This window comes from Dysidea avara, chromosome 13 (assembly GCF_963678975.1).
Source record: "Dysidea avara chromosome 13, odDysAvar1.4, whole genome shotgun sequence".
NCBI classification, from domain to species: domain Eukaryota; kingdom Metazoa; phylum Porifera; class Demospongiae; order Dictyoceratida; family Dysideidae; genus Dysidea; species Dysidea avara.
This window is the reverse complement of record NC_089284.1, coordinates 420943-436433: the sequence shown is the minus strand read 5'-3', so window position 1 is coordinate 436433 and position 15491 is coordinate 420943. Positions and strand designations below refer to the sequence as shown.

General features: G+C 38.2%; 2 protein-coding genes across 3 annotated transcripts in view; one reads left to right on the top strand and one right to left on the bottom strand.

Annotated features, from left to right (window-relative positions):
* The window catches only part of LOC136243200 (peroxisomal acyl-coenzyme A oxidase 3-like), a 42915-nt gene extending 34887 nt beyond the window's left edge, over window positions 1-8028 (bottom strand). Inside the window, exon 1 of one of the 2 annotated variants that reach the window (XM_066034719.1) lies at window positions 7633-8028. In XM_066034719.1, coding sequence (XP_065890791.1) covers window positions 7633-8019 — 387 coding nt within the window. In that variant the 5' untranslated portion in view covers window positions 8020-8028. Of the gene's footprint in view, window positions 1-7621 lie in introns of both variants that reach the window. The other variant, XM_066034720.1, reaches the window with a different exon arrangement.
* A 29-nt stretch (window positions 8029-8057) lies between these two features.
* Window positions 8058-10433, top strand: LOC136243370 (2-aminoethanethiol dioxygenase-like). Its single transcript, XM_066034887.1, has 5 exons — window positions 8058-8177; window positions 8238-8443; window positions 8718-8768; window positions 10168-10314; window positions 10385-10433. The coding sequence occupies exons 1-5, from the start codon at window positions 8058-8060 to the stop codon at window positions 10431-10433; spliced, it is 573 nt and encodes a 190-aa protein (XP_065890959.1).
* Window positions 10434-15491: the final 5058 nt, after the last annotated feature.

Here is a 15491-nt window from a genome sequence, read left to right as displayed (position 1 = left end):
GTCAAACCAACATCACTCATGTACACAGCTAGGTCTAAGTAAATTATGTATGTATGACAGCCCAAATTTCAAATTCAGCAATGAGTACAGAGTAATTTTATGTATTTCATGAGTCAAATAGTTTTGCAAACACAAGTACCATAACTGCAAAAAAAAAGGCTTACAAAGCATGGCAAAAAAAAAAAAATCACTACTGAATTAAATTCTATTGTGGCTATTTACAACCACTGTGTGTTGTTAATCCTGTGCAACTATTTCAACAAATACCCACATAATTCATGGTGCTTGGTTGCTAAGCACATCTACTGGTACTTGTAGAAGAAACATAAGTGAAGACTACATTATGGACACTCCCAGTGGTAAACAACACCAGCACATCATGAACTAATTACAGTATGCAGACATAAGCATGGAAATGTAAAACATGACAAACAATGGTGACATGAGGTGATAATTCCTAACAACAGCACTCCAATTTGTGACTATACTGCATACCCGGGATTGGAAACGCCGTTTTTTCCCTAAATTATCTGCATTGTAGTGCATGCGAAGTGCCCAAATCCATGCATCTGGTTTCCTTTAACAGGCAACTACTAAGTGTTTTTGAAAAGTTGTTCACCGTTATTGATATTACTGACGTGTCTTGTCAAGAGGTTTTCCCGCCAAACTATCAGACTGTTGACTCTTGAAAAGTGAAACCTGGGAGAAAAAGAAGCGCGACAAGCATCAACCCAAGTTCGAACTGAATTAAGTACTGTACTATGTAATTTGTGGCATGGAGAAACTGTAAGAGTAGAACGTAAACACCTGGAAACAATTGCAAAGCACATGTACTTCTTATTTAACGTAACTAACAAAATACTGGCATGCGATCATTAAATTAATGAATTATTTACAGGCAACATGTGCTTCACGACGTCAACTCTCAGATTTTGTAGACTTTTAATTCAATTGTTTGTACTGCTCCATGCAAGCACTTGCTTTTGAATGGCCTTGAATTGTAAGGAACAGTTCTACTATCTCGGAGATCATGTACCTCACTATCCTCACTGTCAAATTCCACTGTGACTGTCAGCCAGTAAAACTGTACATTATTCATGACTTTTCAAATGTGTAGTTATGGACTTTGTGTTTGCTGAACAGTAGCTGGTAAGTGTATTTAATTGGCTTCATATTTCTGTTTCTATGACACAAATCAACTGGTACACTGTGCCTTTTACATGTAGGAGGGCACCCCTGTCCATCAAGCCTGTCCATAGTTCCACATTCTTCTGTATCTCCGTCCTTTGTTCTGTCCATCAGGCATAATATTAACTCATCTTTCAGCTCATGATTGGTTATTTCAATTTTCTTTCTTACACATCCAGCAATGTATTGCCTTTTTTGTTAGTGTAATGTGCATGGATTCATTAGTTTGTTGTTCATTGTGTATGATTTTTACAAAATTAGTTTTGTAGTTGACCGGTTGTCCTTTAAATGGTATAATGAATGGGCTTCATTTACATAGCGTTTCTTGCTGGAAAGCCTTAAGCCGTTTAGGCATTGAAATTGAGGTTGAAATGTACCACCTTATACATACCAATGAAAAGTTACACTGAGTCTAGAGGCCACAGAAAACTAAGCTAAAGGTAACTCAGAGCCATGCAGTGCCACTCCCTATAGATGTACCTATTGGTTTTAAAAACAAACTTATCAAGTTTATAAGACCTCAGACAACCTGTATTGTCTCCAGTATTTATAGGAGTGAGTAAATCAACTGATTTTAACTAGGAATGCTGTATTGAGTAACATTACCAATACCAGTTGAAAACCTAATGCTAGTTTATTGTAGACCTAAAAACATTTACACTACGCTGTGGACTCCCGAGACATGACATGAATAGTTTGGTACTATATATATATAGCTAGCTCAACAGCGAATGCAGCTACCCACCTCTGAGTTTCAGTGGGCTGTCATGCTGAGTCAAATAACTACAAAGCAACCAATATAGCTTGTTTAAGATCACGTGTATTCATTTCCAATCCCAGGTACGTAGTATATATAATCTATGGTAAAAATATACATGTACCACAAAAATTTTATGCATGTTTTAATTATTTCAATACACAGTAAAAGCAAGGCTTATATAACCAAGGTTACAGTTGAATTTTAACATTTACTGTGCCCTAGACCAACCACGCAGCTATAAATTCACTGTACACTGTTATTGATTCAACTACACATGAAAAATAGCAAGTGATATACAACTAATGTTTGGAGACATACCACCAGCAACTAGAACATAAGCTCCTATTGTTTATTAGCCAACTATACACGGGGGTTACTATTCAGTGGACTGGACTACTGGACTGGAACACTGGACTGGACTACTGGACTGACATATTTTTGATTTTTGCACATTCTATGGTTGGATTTATGGAGTCTTACTAGTAAGTACCCTTAGGGCACCTGCAGCCCACTTCTAAATGCTGAAGACGAACAATGGAATATGTGAAAACTGTCTCTTATCTTAATAATTTTGCTACTGTTCATTATGCCACTATACAACACTTATTTCTTACCCTGGTGTGTAGTATTGCTCCAGGCAGTGCAGGGAATTGATTGTGACAGCAATAGTTAATCAGCAATCAACTAGCCAGTAGATGGTATCCTTCGAGTTATATTCTTAGAGCAAGCTTGAGGAACAAGCAAGCTAGTCTCGCTGCTAGTCTTCTGTCTCAGTGCAGGGGCTTATCAATTAAAGATTATAGTAAGTGCCCATACTGAAAAATCTCTAATTGGTAAGCCCCTGCACTGAACTAGAGGCAAGTCTAGAAGTCTGGCCATGCTGGCGAGGCTCGCTGGCGAGGCTCGCTTGCTCCTCAAGCTTGCTCTAAGGATATCTTGAAAGATATTGTCTACTGGCTAGTTGATTGCTGGTTTAACTATTGCTGTCACATTCAATTACTACACACCAGGGTAAAGAATAAGTGTTGTATATGTGGCATAATAAACAGCAGCGAAATTATTAAGAGACAGTTTTCGTGTATTCCACCGTTGTATTCCACTATTCGTCTTCAGCATTTAGAAGTGGGCTGCAGGTGCCCTAAGGGTGCTTACTAGCAAGACTCCGTAAATCCAACCATAGAATGTGCAAAAACCAAAAATATGTCAGTCCAGTAGTCCAGTCCAGTGTTCCAGTCCAGTAGTCCAGTCCACTGAATAGTAACCCCCAACTATACACTATAATTATTATGTCCACATCAGTTTTCAAGAAAAAGGCCCAGAAATTTATTCAGCTTATCAAATACATGTATTTCTAAGCACACATACATAATACAGAAGTGATTTGTAGCGATAATGTCAACAAATTGTGGCAGCTGCTACTGTACAATTCTATTGACAAACATAATTTTTGCTCTTTACATATGCCAATTGAGAACACATGGAAATTTCAAACTGTACATAACAAATTCCCTTATAGGATTTTTTTGGGACTTCAGATATGTTGTTCTATGACAAAAGAGCTGAAATGATACCAAACTTTCCTTTTTCCATGCTGAAATCTTCATCTACTAACTTTTGTGATCCCTACTTCATTACTCACTCTTGGTACAGGCTTAGAAGATCAAATTACAAAACATCCTGAATAATTATAACTACACAAGTCAGACAAACAGGTGGTACTGAACTATGAACTCATGCCACTGATATCAGTAGACACTAGATATTGTGTGGTTTTCACATAAAAGCTCACCTAAACCACTTTGATACAGCACAAAGTACAAGGGCTAGTCACTTCCATACCGCCAGTTGATACACTTGCAACCGGGATCAAGAATTTTGATCGTCGAAATTTTGCCTTGATCGCTTGATTACACTTATAAAAGTGCCTTGATTCTTGATAGTCTACCATAAAATACTAGTAAATTATCGTGTTGCTAAAGTTAACTTTGAAAGGTGCTTGATCGTCACTTTTGCGGACATCTTGATCGCTTGATTCACTGTACAAAAGCCCCTTGATTGCTTGATTAAATCTTGATCCCGGTCGCAAGTGTTTCAACAGACAGTATTGAAGTGATTACCCCTTGAAGTACAGTAGGTACCAAAGTACAATAATCCTATTTACTGATGTATCCATTGTGTACCGTAACTTCCAATCGATTTGGTAAATAAAAATCTGTACATGCTCGTCTAGAACATTACACGTGTTGCAAAAATGCATCAGGGGTTGGTAGAAAGTGATCACAGAGTGTGCCATCCACATGGCAGAGAGTCAGAGACATCTCATTTTTAGTCTACTTTATTCTGTGGACTCGCAGACTGGACCCGTGGACTGAGCTGGAAACAGCTTTTAAACAATAATTCAGGCATTATCCATCTCTTGCAACACTGGAGACACCACTATCGAGCTATAAGAAACACCACTGCTGGTACTGCTCTTCCTTACAAGTCAGATGACACTAGCGCATGCACTAATCAATTAGAATACATTTACGATACACGTGTACCCGTAGTGATAAAGCGTGACAGAGGCTATTGTTGTAGCATACATGTTTTCCTTTGTTGCTTCAGTACTTAACAATAACGTTAGGGTTGTAGTGATGAGCCAGATTAATTGCATAGCCCCATCACCTTGCCTGGTGGTGCCACCTAGTTACCTGCTAAGTATAATTACTGGTTCATCTCTACAGCTGTAACACTAGTGCTAAAGCAACAAAGGAAAACATCTACGCTACAAGAATAGTCTCTATCACGCTGTATTACTGCTAGTACACATGTATCGTAAGTGTATTCTAATTAATTAGTGCATGCGCTAGTGTCATGACTTGTAAGGAAGAGCCAGCAGCAGTACAGTTGTAGCTCGATAGTGGTGTCTCCAGTGTTGCAAAAGATGGATAATTCCTGGATTATTGTTTAAAAGCTGTTTCCAGCTCAGTCCAGTCCAGTCTGCAAGTCCAGTCCAGTCCGCGAGTCCAGTCCAGTCTGCGAGTCCAGTCCAGTCTGCGAGTCCAGTCCAGTCTGCAAGTCCAGTCCAGTCCGTGGAATAAAGTAGGCCCTCATTTTTAATACTTTACCCACTGAATATATTTGTAAGCAAAATTTTTATTGTATTAGTGATAATGGATTGAAAAACCATGGTAAGACAGAGACAAACTACTACCCTGTGTATTGCTACACTATGCTCCCTCTCATATCACACGGTACAGTAGTGCAGTATAGAAAGGATCATGGAGGTTTATACCTTCCAAAGAAAAAATAACCAGTTTCACAATACCTTCACAGAGCCCTGGCAGCATTGGTTAGACCCAAAGGCACATTCAAAAAAGGCAAAACTTCCATGGCTCAAAGATGGACCTCTGGTGTGAAAGGATACTGTGGTACCGGCTATGCTACCTCTGCTAGCTACTTTACTTTTCTATCTTATAAATGTGATTCGATAAGTAACTTGTATATAGTAAGAAGACCGGGTAAAGAAGAAACCAAGGCTGAACCTGACCCTAACCTTAAGTTTGCCTGTCATAGCTCTAGCATCAAGCACACTAGGTAAGTTTTTGGTGAGTTGGAGGCAAGCTAGGATTGACACAGCTTCACCGAGACATTCACTTCGTTGCTTCCAACTGTAGCTCACCTTGAACTCACCAAAAACTTACCTTTATATAGGCAGCGAAGGACATCATTGTGCTTGATGGGTGAGTGCTGTACGAATAGCCTGAATAGTCACTACGAAAATTAAATTTGTTTTTAAGATTTAGTGGAATCATACATTAGAGCAGTATATACATGTAGCTATAGTAGCTCTCTTGTTTCAATACTTTCTATTTCTATGAAATCAATTTTAAGATTCCACCTACATGTTTAAGATTTTGTACACATAATATAATTAAACTGCACATACTGCATCAAAGGGAAAAAATGAAGCCAGACATATATATCACAGAAGGCATTAGTTAGTTAATTGAAAGCCAGTTGCATGTAAGGCCTTAGGAATGCAATCAGTGTTAATTTCCCATTGTGCAATTGGCAGATGCTGTGGATGCCCATAAAAATGTATTGAAGCCATTGGGAAAATGATGATTACCTACAGTTACTTACAAAGTACACAGTATGTTCCAATTTTCTGTACATGGAAAGAATCTACATTGATTTCTCTGTCGTTTCGTGGTTATCCGCTGTAAATAGGATGAAAGATGCCTGAGTTATAGGGCCGTGAAGTTAGAAAAGTTATCAGACAAGGCTTTTCACAGCTGCTATTTGTAAGTTCAGAGTTAGAAAATCGTTCAAGAATGCCAACAAATCTTAACAATAAGTTTGTAGCGAAACGCTTCACAGGAAAGCACTGAATCGACATAGCAGCCTGCTATCCGTAAGTTCAGAGTTAGAAAATCGTTCAAGAATGCCAACAAATCTTAACAATAAGTTTGTAGCGAAACGCTTCACAGGAAAGCACTGAATCGACATAGCAGCATAGCAGCGTGTTTAGCAGGCCAAGTTACATCGTCCAGGTGATTGTAACACTTGTTCATGTACTGTACCTGTGGTAAACAACGAAAACAAGCAGCTGCCTGTGTATTTCATCTCCGAAAAACATCTTCATCACTAATTCTATGCTTTACTGGCTCATAACTTGCTATTGGCTTAGTGCATTTAGAGCAGACAAACATCACAGGGCGTAGAAATCAATGTAGTTTCTAATGCTGATTAAAAAACTCGGATACCTTCTTTAGATTTAAGGTGACAATAGATTTTGTGTCCGTGGTTGTCCATTTCCCAATAGTTTCTGTACATTTTTATGCCTAACCACAGCATCCAGTGGTTGCACAAATGCAATTAAAATATCAATTAAAATACTTTCCCTTACATGCAACTGGCTTAAGCCCAAAAAGATGTTTTTTCCCTCTTATATCTGACATTGATTGGCAGTATATCAATGGCTTTGCATGTTAAAGAAAAACTGTACCGTTCCCTGTGTGTAGCAGACTGAACATAGTTGCAACAGCTGTATACAATACTAGTAAATACAAGGATGTAGGTTTAGTTGTACAATTACAGCCTCATACATCTGGTGACAGTCTTCCCTTTGATGCAGTGAAACAAGTTGAATAATTACAACAATAATGATACAATATTCTAATAAGTTACAGTCAGACACTGAATGGAAGAAGGAATGTGGGACAATGGGTGTGGCATTGTTGAATTATGTTATTAGTAGCCTGGGATCACAAGTACTTAGACAATTGTCACCCCCATGCTGGTTTAATTAATTAATGCAAAAATCATCTACCATACAACCAAGAGTATATTATATACTTTTGATACAACAGGATATAGGGAAATCTGATGAATTCACAATCGGCTTTGATGAATTAAAATTTGATGAAAAGCAAGAAATCACAGATCTAAACACTGACTTTTGAGGAGCTTGACGAGTTGAAATTTTTGACGAATGTTTTCTTTTTCAAATTTCCTGTATGGTACATGGGCTAAGGTAGGGTAATGATCTCTCTTGTACAAGTAAGTTCTACAGTAATGACCATACTAGTTGTTGCATACAATCATGACTGGTAAAGGGACCTGAATATAAAGTCGTAATATGGAAATTCAAAATTGATATGGTACAGTAACACCGCGAGTACTCACGTGATCCTCACCTGCCTATGAAGAGTGAAGGCGGTTAGCAGGCTCGTGCAATAACAATTAATTGCCTCGTGAAAAGCTCTCGCTTTGGCTGGACATTCAATTAGATCTTCGTCTGTAATAAAGGCGTATTCTGCCAGTCTCTTAACCCGTCTGAACGTGATTTCCCGCTGGTCAGAAAGTGTTACGTCTTTCTGTAGTGGTCTGAACAGTGGGTCCTTCCGAAGCGTCTCCCACACACTTTCCTTAAACTCTCGGAGTTCTTGACCACCATCTATTAGCTCGGTTAAAACTCTTACATTAAAAGTACACCTATTTCTGTACTCGTCTAAAGCTGACATCACGAGCCAATTGAGTATTTCCTCTAATATATTTGGGCAGTGCTTGGGCGGCATCGACATTTGAACTATCGAACTCTGGTTGTATTAAGCTGTTCGCAATGGCCGGACTAGCGAGAATACAGAGAATTGTAGATCAAGCCAGGCTGACTTTTAGTGCGAGTAATCTGTCGATAAAGGATCCTCAGTTTAACCAAAATTTAGAGGAGTTAAAACAAGCGGTGAGTGTTTGTACCTCTAGTGTGTATCGTGGACAATCCTTTCTGTGTTTGTACTCTTAGATGAATTCAGTTAAACCCGAAGACTTTAACGTATCTCCCGCAATTGCTGATAAAGAATGGGTGTACCAGCAAGGTGTAGACGTGTATCGGGCAAATGCAGCCTGCATGGATGTAGGACAATGTAAGGACTTTAGCATTGGAATATTTCTACTAAAAGATGGATGTGGACTGCCATTACATGATCACCCAGGAATGCACGGATGCATGTATGTACCGTGTGTGTGTCATGATGAATTTTTGCAGTTCATGTGGATAAATTACAGAATCCTCAAAATTCTATCATCACACTAGCAACATTGTAATCTTTGCTTATAAAGCTGTGTAGTTATTTGTGCCATGTGCATCACAATACATTGGTGTGTAGCTAGTGTGTTAACGTGCACGTATGCATGTTATGTGTGCAATGTGCTGTATGCATATGTAAAGGTGACATTGATTAATACATCGACTTTGGTGTACTCATGTGTATGTTGGCAATAGGAAAGTGCTATTTGGTGAGATTGAAATAACATCATATTGTATGGATGAAAGGTAAGTGTATATGTATTACACACATGTGTATTCTATATATTACCTTATTTGGAGACCATCATGTAATGTGATCATGTGTGATTCACTTATCTGTTACATAACATGAACCTTGTACCTTGTCTTGTATATCCTTTTTGAGAATAAAGTGTAAGGTGTCAATTCATACACTGGTCGCTGCATGATTCATTTCACATCATGTACTGCTGTGTAGTGCCTGATCTTGTGCTAGGAACTGGTTAAGTGTTCAGTACTTAATCCATAGGTGTGTGCATATGTGTGTCACCCACATGGACAGTCAATGGTAGACATTAGGGATGTCACTATGGTCTAGATATAAGCTTTCTTACTGTTTATGCACATCAATCAAATCACCTCTGAATGCTTGATTGTAAAGAATGATTCTGTACAAGCTGTGTGTCAAGGTGCTTAGAAATTGTAGTGATGACATGAAGACTAAGCTGCACAACTTGCTAGTTTCTGTATTTGGGTACTTCTTGTGTTGAGAATAAGAATGTTAGCACAATGAAATAGTTAAGAGTTTACTGGATGTATGACATGCCTTGTGCTATTGTAGCCCCACTAGCCATGTTGTAGAATACTTTTAAAGTGTGAAAATACTTGCTGTGTAGCCAACAGAAGCAAATAATCACCCCAGAATGCGTTTAAGCTGTACTGTAGCCCGGACCACCTATTGTCATGCATGGCTAGATCGATCCGATTTATTTTGGCCTTGCCATGTCACATTCAAGGTAAAATAGTAGCGTGAACAGGTTGTTAAAGTTTTTTAATTGCTGTACATTTCTGACCCAGTTTTTATACACAAGTTATTATGAGGTACATATAGATAGCCACTAGAGCGTGGTCAAGTTATGATAATAGACATGCATTCTCGTGTACTAGACTCTTAAAGTGTTTTTAGAGGAACTGGAGCATGTTCACTCCTAGTGTGGTATGAAGACTCCCGGTGTGGTATGAAGGTAGCCTATAGCTATAGTTTTCAGATCTGTTCTACTTTTTTTATCATGAGTCAACTGGAGCCCTGACTTAGTTTTCAATCCTGATTACAGCTTAATTAATGTAGTTGTCTATATGAATAGCTTTAAATTGTAATTGTCATCATTGTCACTGGTGGTGGTGATTATATAAGTGCGAGGTCCAATTTTTTTGCACAATTGAGGCTAATAAATCTCTGCTGGCAGACAGAATGTATTTTTGAGCTTTTCCTAAACCTTCTGCAATCCTCCAAATTGGGTGTGTACTGTAGTATTATGGAGAACTTGTCCGTTTTCACAATCGCAGAAATTTATTCTGGAGGCTATTAACAGCTTCGCAAAAGTTTGGGCCTTGCAACATAACCCACTTTACAATTGTTACAGTTTGTTGTTACCTTTTAACATAGCAAAGCTCTTAAAACATATGAGTCTTGGAAAGGCCCATTAGTTTATCCATGTGAGGTCCTATCAACAAAGGTGTACAGACCTGAAGATGATCCAATCACATTGTCACCAGGTGTTGGAAATATTCATGAAATACAAAGCAAGCCTAAGTGAGTTCATGTCTGTTAGTTGTTTGTTTGGTTGTTTAGCTCACACAACCACTGTATTTACCATATATAGGTGTATGATGCATGACAACACTGATATTTCACTAGCTAGTGTATTGTAAATATTAACGTTGTATCTTTGATGAGAAAATGGAACACATGTTGTTTGCATGCAGAGGAGGGTGGAAGCAGTTTGTGAGCTGTTAAGGTGGTGCTGAACCGATTAAGTCTAGCCGCACAAAACAATTTGTTTCAACCCACGCGCATAATGAGCTATTTTAAGGTGGCCCAAAACTTCCGTTAGTGTACAACTTAATATACGCCTTAAAAGCTGTTGTGATAGCCTGTGATACTTTAGTTTAGCATACAGTTTCATGAAATAACACGCCTTCATTTTTCGCCTATAAAACTATCAAGTTTTAACCTGATTTTAAAAATAACTTAGCCAATGAACAACCTAGCACTAAACCACTTCGGTTCCAACCATTTCTCACCTTGTAGAACAATTCTACGCTTTCCTTTTCACTGATAACAACATGGAAAGTAGTGAAAACACACACCTGTAGGCTACAACATCGGCTAACAACTCCATCAAACCTGAATCGCGAAAATTCGAAGCTTATTATTGTAGAGTATCGCTCACCCAATGCCTATACCAATTTTTGATGGTCTGTGGCGCATAATTTTGAAGTTATTTAACAAGAAAGGAGATGGTGTGGCTATTCAGGGCGTGGTCTGTATAACAGTAATCACGCGATGGCAACTGGTGCAGTTAGTCAGTGAATTAACCAGAGTTGTGACAAGCTAATAGTTTTAAAGCGTGAATAACACTAGTTGTATCAACAAAAGTAGCTGGACGGTCTGGCAGAGCTTGTTCTGTTTGTCCACTGAGCTTGAATCACATTCAATTTGCCAAAGTTTTTTTTCCCATCATTTTTTAATCGTGATCACATGATCACATTACGTTGTTGAGTGGAGATGAAGTTGATCCTTCAGTATTTGAAGCTGTTACCAAAGGAAAGAAAGGACGTTCTTCCCACTCCACATGGACCGTTAAGTAAGAAAGTACCACCAGGAGCAACCTAAGCAGACAATGAATGGATATCTTCCAAGTTGCAACCCACACTGGCTTCAACCAATGGTTCCAGTACACAAGATTGTGGCAGGGAAATTACATGAAAGTGAGTGATGCTCAAAGATTTGCTATTGCACAGCAAGTGGCACAGTTTAGGACAACAACTGCAATCAAGTATTTTGCCAGTAAATACCCGATCAATTTTCGAATTTAAAGGAACCCAGTGTTAGGAGATGGAAAGATAAGTATATGACTGACTTGGCACTACAGGGTGGTGAGGACAATTCGCAACAGGAAGAAACAGACTGGATGACCACTCAAACTGGGTGATGAACTTGATAAACAGGTCAGGGAGTATGTGCGAGATCTTCGAGCTAAGGGCCTTGCTATCAACATTGCTGTTGTTATGGCTAGTGCTGAGAGTATGCTCATGCACAAAGATGCCAACTTGTTAGAACAAACCACTTTGACAGATGGATGGGCAAAGTATTTATTACGATGAATGGGGTTTGTGAGGAGAAAAGCTACAATGAAAGCAAAAATGTCTGTTGAGGACTTTGAAGAAATCAAGAAGGACTACCTTCTAGACATCCACGTAGTGGTATCAGTGGATGAAATTCCTAAGGAACTTGTGGTTAATTTTGATCAAACTGGAATACACTATATTCCAGTTTCAGATTGTACAATGGCCAAAGAAGGGGCAAAACGGGTTTAATTGGCAGGCAAAGACGATAAAAGACACTGTTTTTGTAGGATCCATGAGTGGAGAGTTTTTGCCGCCCCAATTAATTTATCAAGGAAAAATATATATCGTCCACTGCTAACCATTGGTCAAACGAGGACACAATGAAAGAATACATTTACCACATTATTCTACCATATATCCATAAGAAGAGGGAAGAATTGAGGCTAGCTAGTGATTTTCCTGCATTGCTTACCTTTGACAATTTCAAAGCCCAGTGTACTCCTGCCATCCTCACACTCCTTGATCAAAATAATATTAAATGTTGTATTAGTTCCAGCAAACTGCACCGATAGGTTGCAACCCCTAGATTTGAGTGTGAACAAATCTTTCTTGCAAAACGAGTTTCAGATCTGGTACGCCAAAGAAGTATGCTCACAGTTGCAGGGACAGACAGAAAGCAAATTAGTTGATCCAAAACTTAAGCCATTGGGAGCTGGGTGGATAAAATCTTGATATAAACCGAGATTGTTCAAAATGACTTCAGGGAAGCTGGAATTTTAAGTTAGCTGTGATATTAATTATTCTACATCTTATTGATTATATTATTGCAATGATTTATAATTGATTGAATGAAAATCATACACAATATAGTAGTAATGCACAAGGTACTGGTATTGTACAATGAACTAACAGGGTAGCTACAGGTGAGCATTAATTAATTACATGAAAATAAAGTCGTCTGTTTTGCAGTGAAACAATGAACTAGCTATAGGTGCATCCTCATTGCCGATTGGTTAAAATTTTGCTTGGTGGGGTGTAGTCCATATGCTAAGGCTGTAGCAATTGCAATAGAAAACAGCCCACAATCCTTCGATCCGTTGTTACACATAGCTCTGGAAAGTTTGGCTGTGAATAACTCTAGATATTTCTTTTCGTAGTCATTGAACTATGTCAAAACCTTTATTTTACCTAACTTGCAATTAATGATAGTAGCTGTCACCCAGTGGTGTGTTGTTTGACAGTGAACAATTTGTATAAGCCGCTTTTATTCCAAGCTTTGTACTCATAGTATCCTTTGTCTTAGCCCATTCGTTTTCATCATCTATAATGCAAGTCAAAATACGGGGAATTTCTAACCCTACTTGTACTATGTAAGTCAGCAGAATAACGTCGATGCCCATTTACCCTACACTGAATTGTACCACCACTCCTTATGAAGATTGAGCTGACTTTAGAGATCTTAGTTTCTAGGAATGTGTCCCACAGTTGTAAGCAGTCCTTGATAGCAACAGCATGTGTATCGTGGGCATTTCCAACTTCCCGTTCGCACATCAGTTCATTGTCTTGCGATGGATTCGGCCAAGTACTTTTAATATTCATGATAACCTCTACTGCTTGAGTTCACTGAAAATCTAAATGCCATTCTTGACATTGCAGGAGACAGAGTCCATGTGGTTTCGTTAGTCTTTTGTATCAGTAGTTAATTACGGAGTACTTAATTATTGTGAGTCCCTATTACCAATTGGGTTTTCACTAAACTTTTTTACTGCCAAAGTTTTTTATTATATGGTATGCTACGACAAAAAAAAAATAAAAATACACTGAACAAACTATATAGTATACTAAATTTTAAAATTTTTAAAATAAAGTAGGGATCCAAATAAAAAGTAGTGAAACTGGAGATGAATGATGATGGTATTACATTATATACTGGTGAGAAAATCCCTATTTTATAATTGGCATCAACAAAATAATTGTTATAAACATCCGGCATAGCCAGGATTTTTTGAAGGGGGGTTCCAACAGCAATATTGAGTTACCAGAAGCAGGGGTCTGGGGGCACAGCCCCCAGGCACTGAGTGACTTTCAATATTTTAAATCAAAGTTCAACAAATTACTATATTTTATGCAAAAAGTACATTAATTATAATGCATATAAGTACCCCTGGGATGAAGCTAGTACTAGATAAAGCTACCTAGTGGAAACAGACAGCATAACACATAGAGACACATAGTAATCTGTAAGTGATAGCTATCTCGGCACCATAAATCCACTGATACAAATGTCATTACAACTGTACAAATACGCATAGCATGGATTCCTTTTTGCATAACACAAGTGAAAGGAATTCTATATCTTTAAACACTGCACACCAATATAAGGTCATGCTCAGTTTTGCATTTAATGTTAGAATGTCTGAAAAACTTTGTATGGATATGGATATTTACATGCATGTTCTATTAGAGTATATACCTGACTGCTCTATTAGAGTATATCGATCTTTTAAACAAGTTTTGAAGATGGCTCATGTTACCTCTGTAAATCCTTCCCTGATAGATGAATGCAAGCTTTATCAATTGTTGTGCTGTGCCATTACACTATATTACTCACTTACTTTGCCCTTCCACACTAAATGATGTGTTAGGGTCCTGCTTGCAGAAGTCTAAATTTTACAAGGGGATTCCTGAACCCCTTGGAACCCCTCCCCTCCCTACACCCCTGTACTGTGTGTAATTGACTAGTGCTAGAATTTTGCTATGCATGGAATAGCAACTAGGCACTATTGCAAAAGAAAGTATATCATGATCCCAATATCCAGTAATCCCCTCCATTTGCTGGTTTTGTAATATGACTACCAAGATTCACATGATATTCCAAGCTAAATCATGCAGTTACAGTACTGTAACTTAAATAATTTCAAGTAGCACCTAAAGTGTTTTTGTCCTCCTTTGGTTTGCATGTTTAATTTTAGGGAATACTCTTTGTATGATACATTGTGAACCTTTACAAGTATGTGTTCATGTTTATTCTCTTGTAGTGTTCCAGCTGCCTTTTTGGATATCTTAGCTCCACCTTATGACCCAGATCATGTAAGTACTACTATACTACAGTGGTTTAGCAGTCCTAGAAATTTTGACAAAATGCATGTTGTTTGCACATGCATGTTTATAAGAATAGGATGGCTACCAAATCAGGTCTCAGGCTGCTGTAGTGTACACATCGTAATTTTCATTGGCAGGGTGGGAGCATACAGTAGATCATTTCAGTCCAATTAGAGAGGAAAATAAGCCTCCTTCTGAGGTTGAATTAATCTGTAGTAATATACAACCTTTATGTGAAAAAACCTCTCTGAAACTTTTGTAGAATCCATTACTGTAGTACTTGCAGTAAAATGTGATGACTGATGGTCCATGAGTCACACTTGCTCTAATACTATTACTCAAATGTGATGTGTGAGTATGGTTTGCATAGAAACTTTACAAACTGTAATGCTTCTTAATGCTAAATGCCTAGTGTATAAGTATGGTAGTTTTCATGAAGTACTTGCCGGTATGCTTACTTCTTTTCACCTTGTAGGGTAGAGACTGCAATTATTACTACAAATGTAATGTTGGAAACAGTGATGAAAACATGTGAGT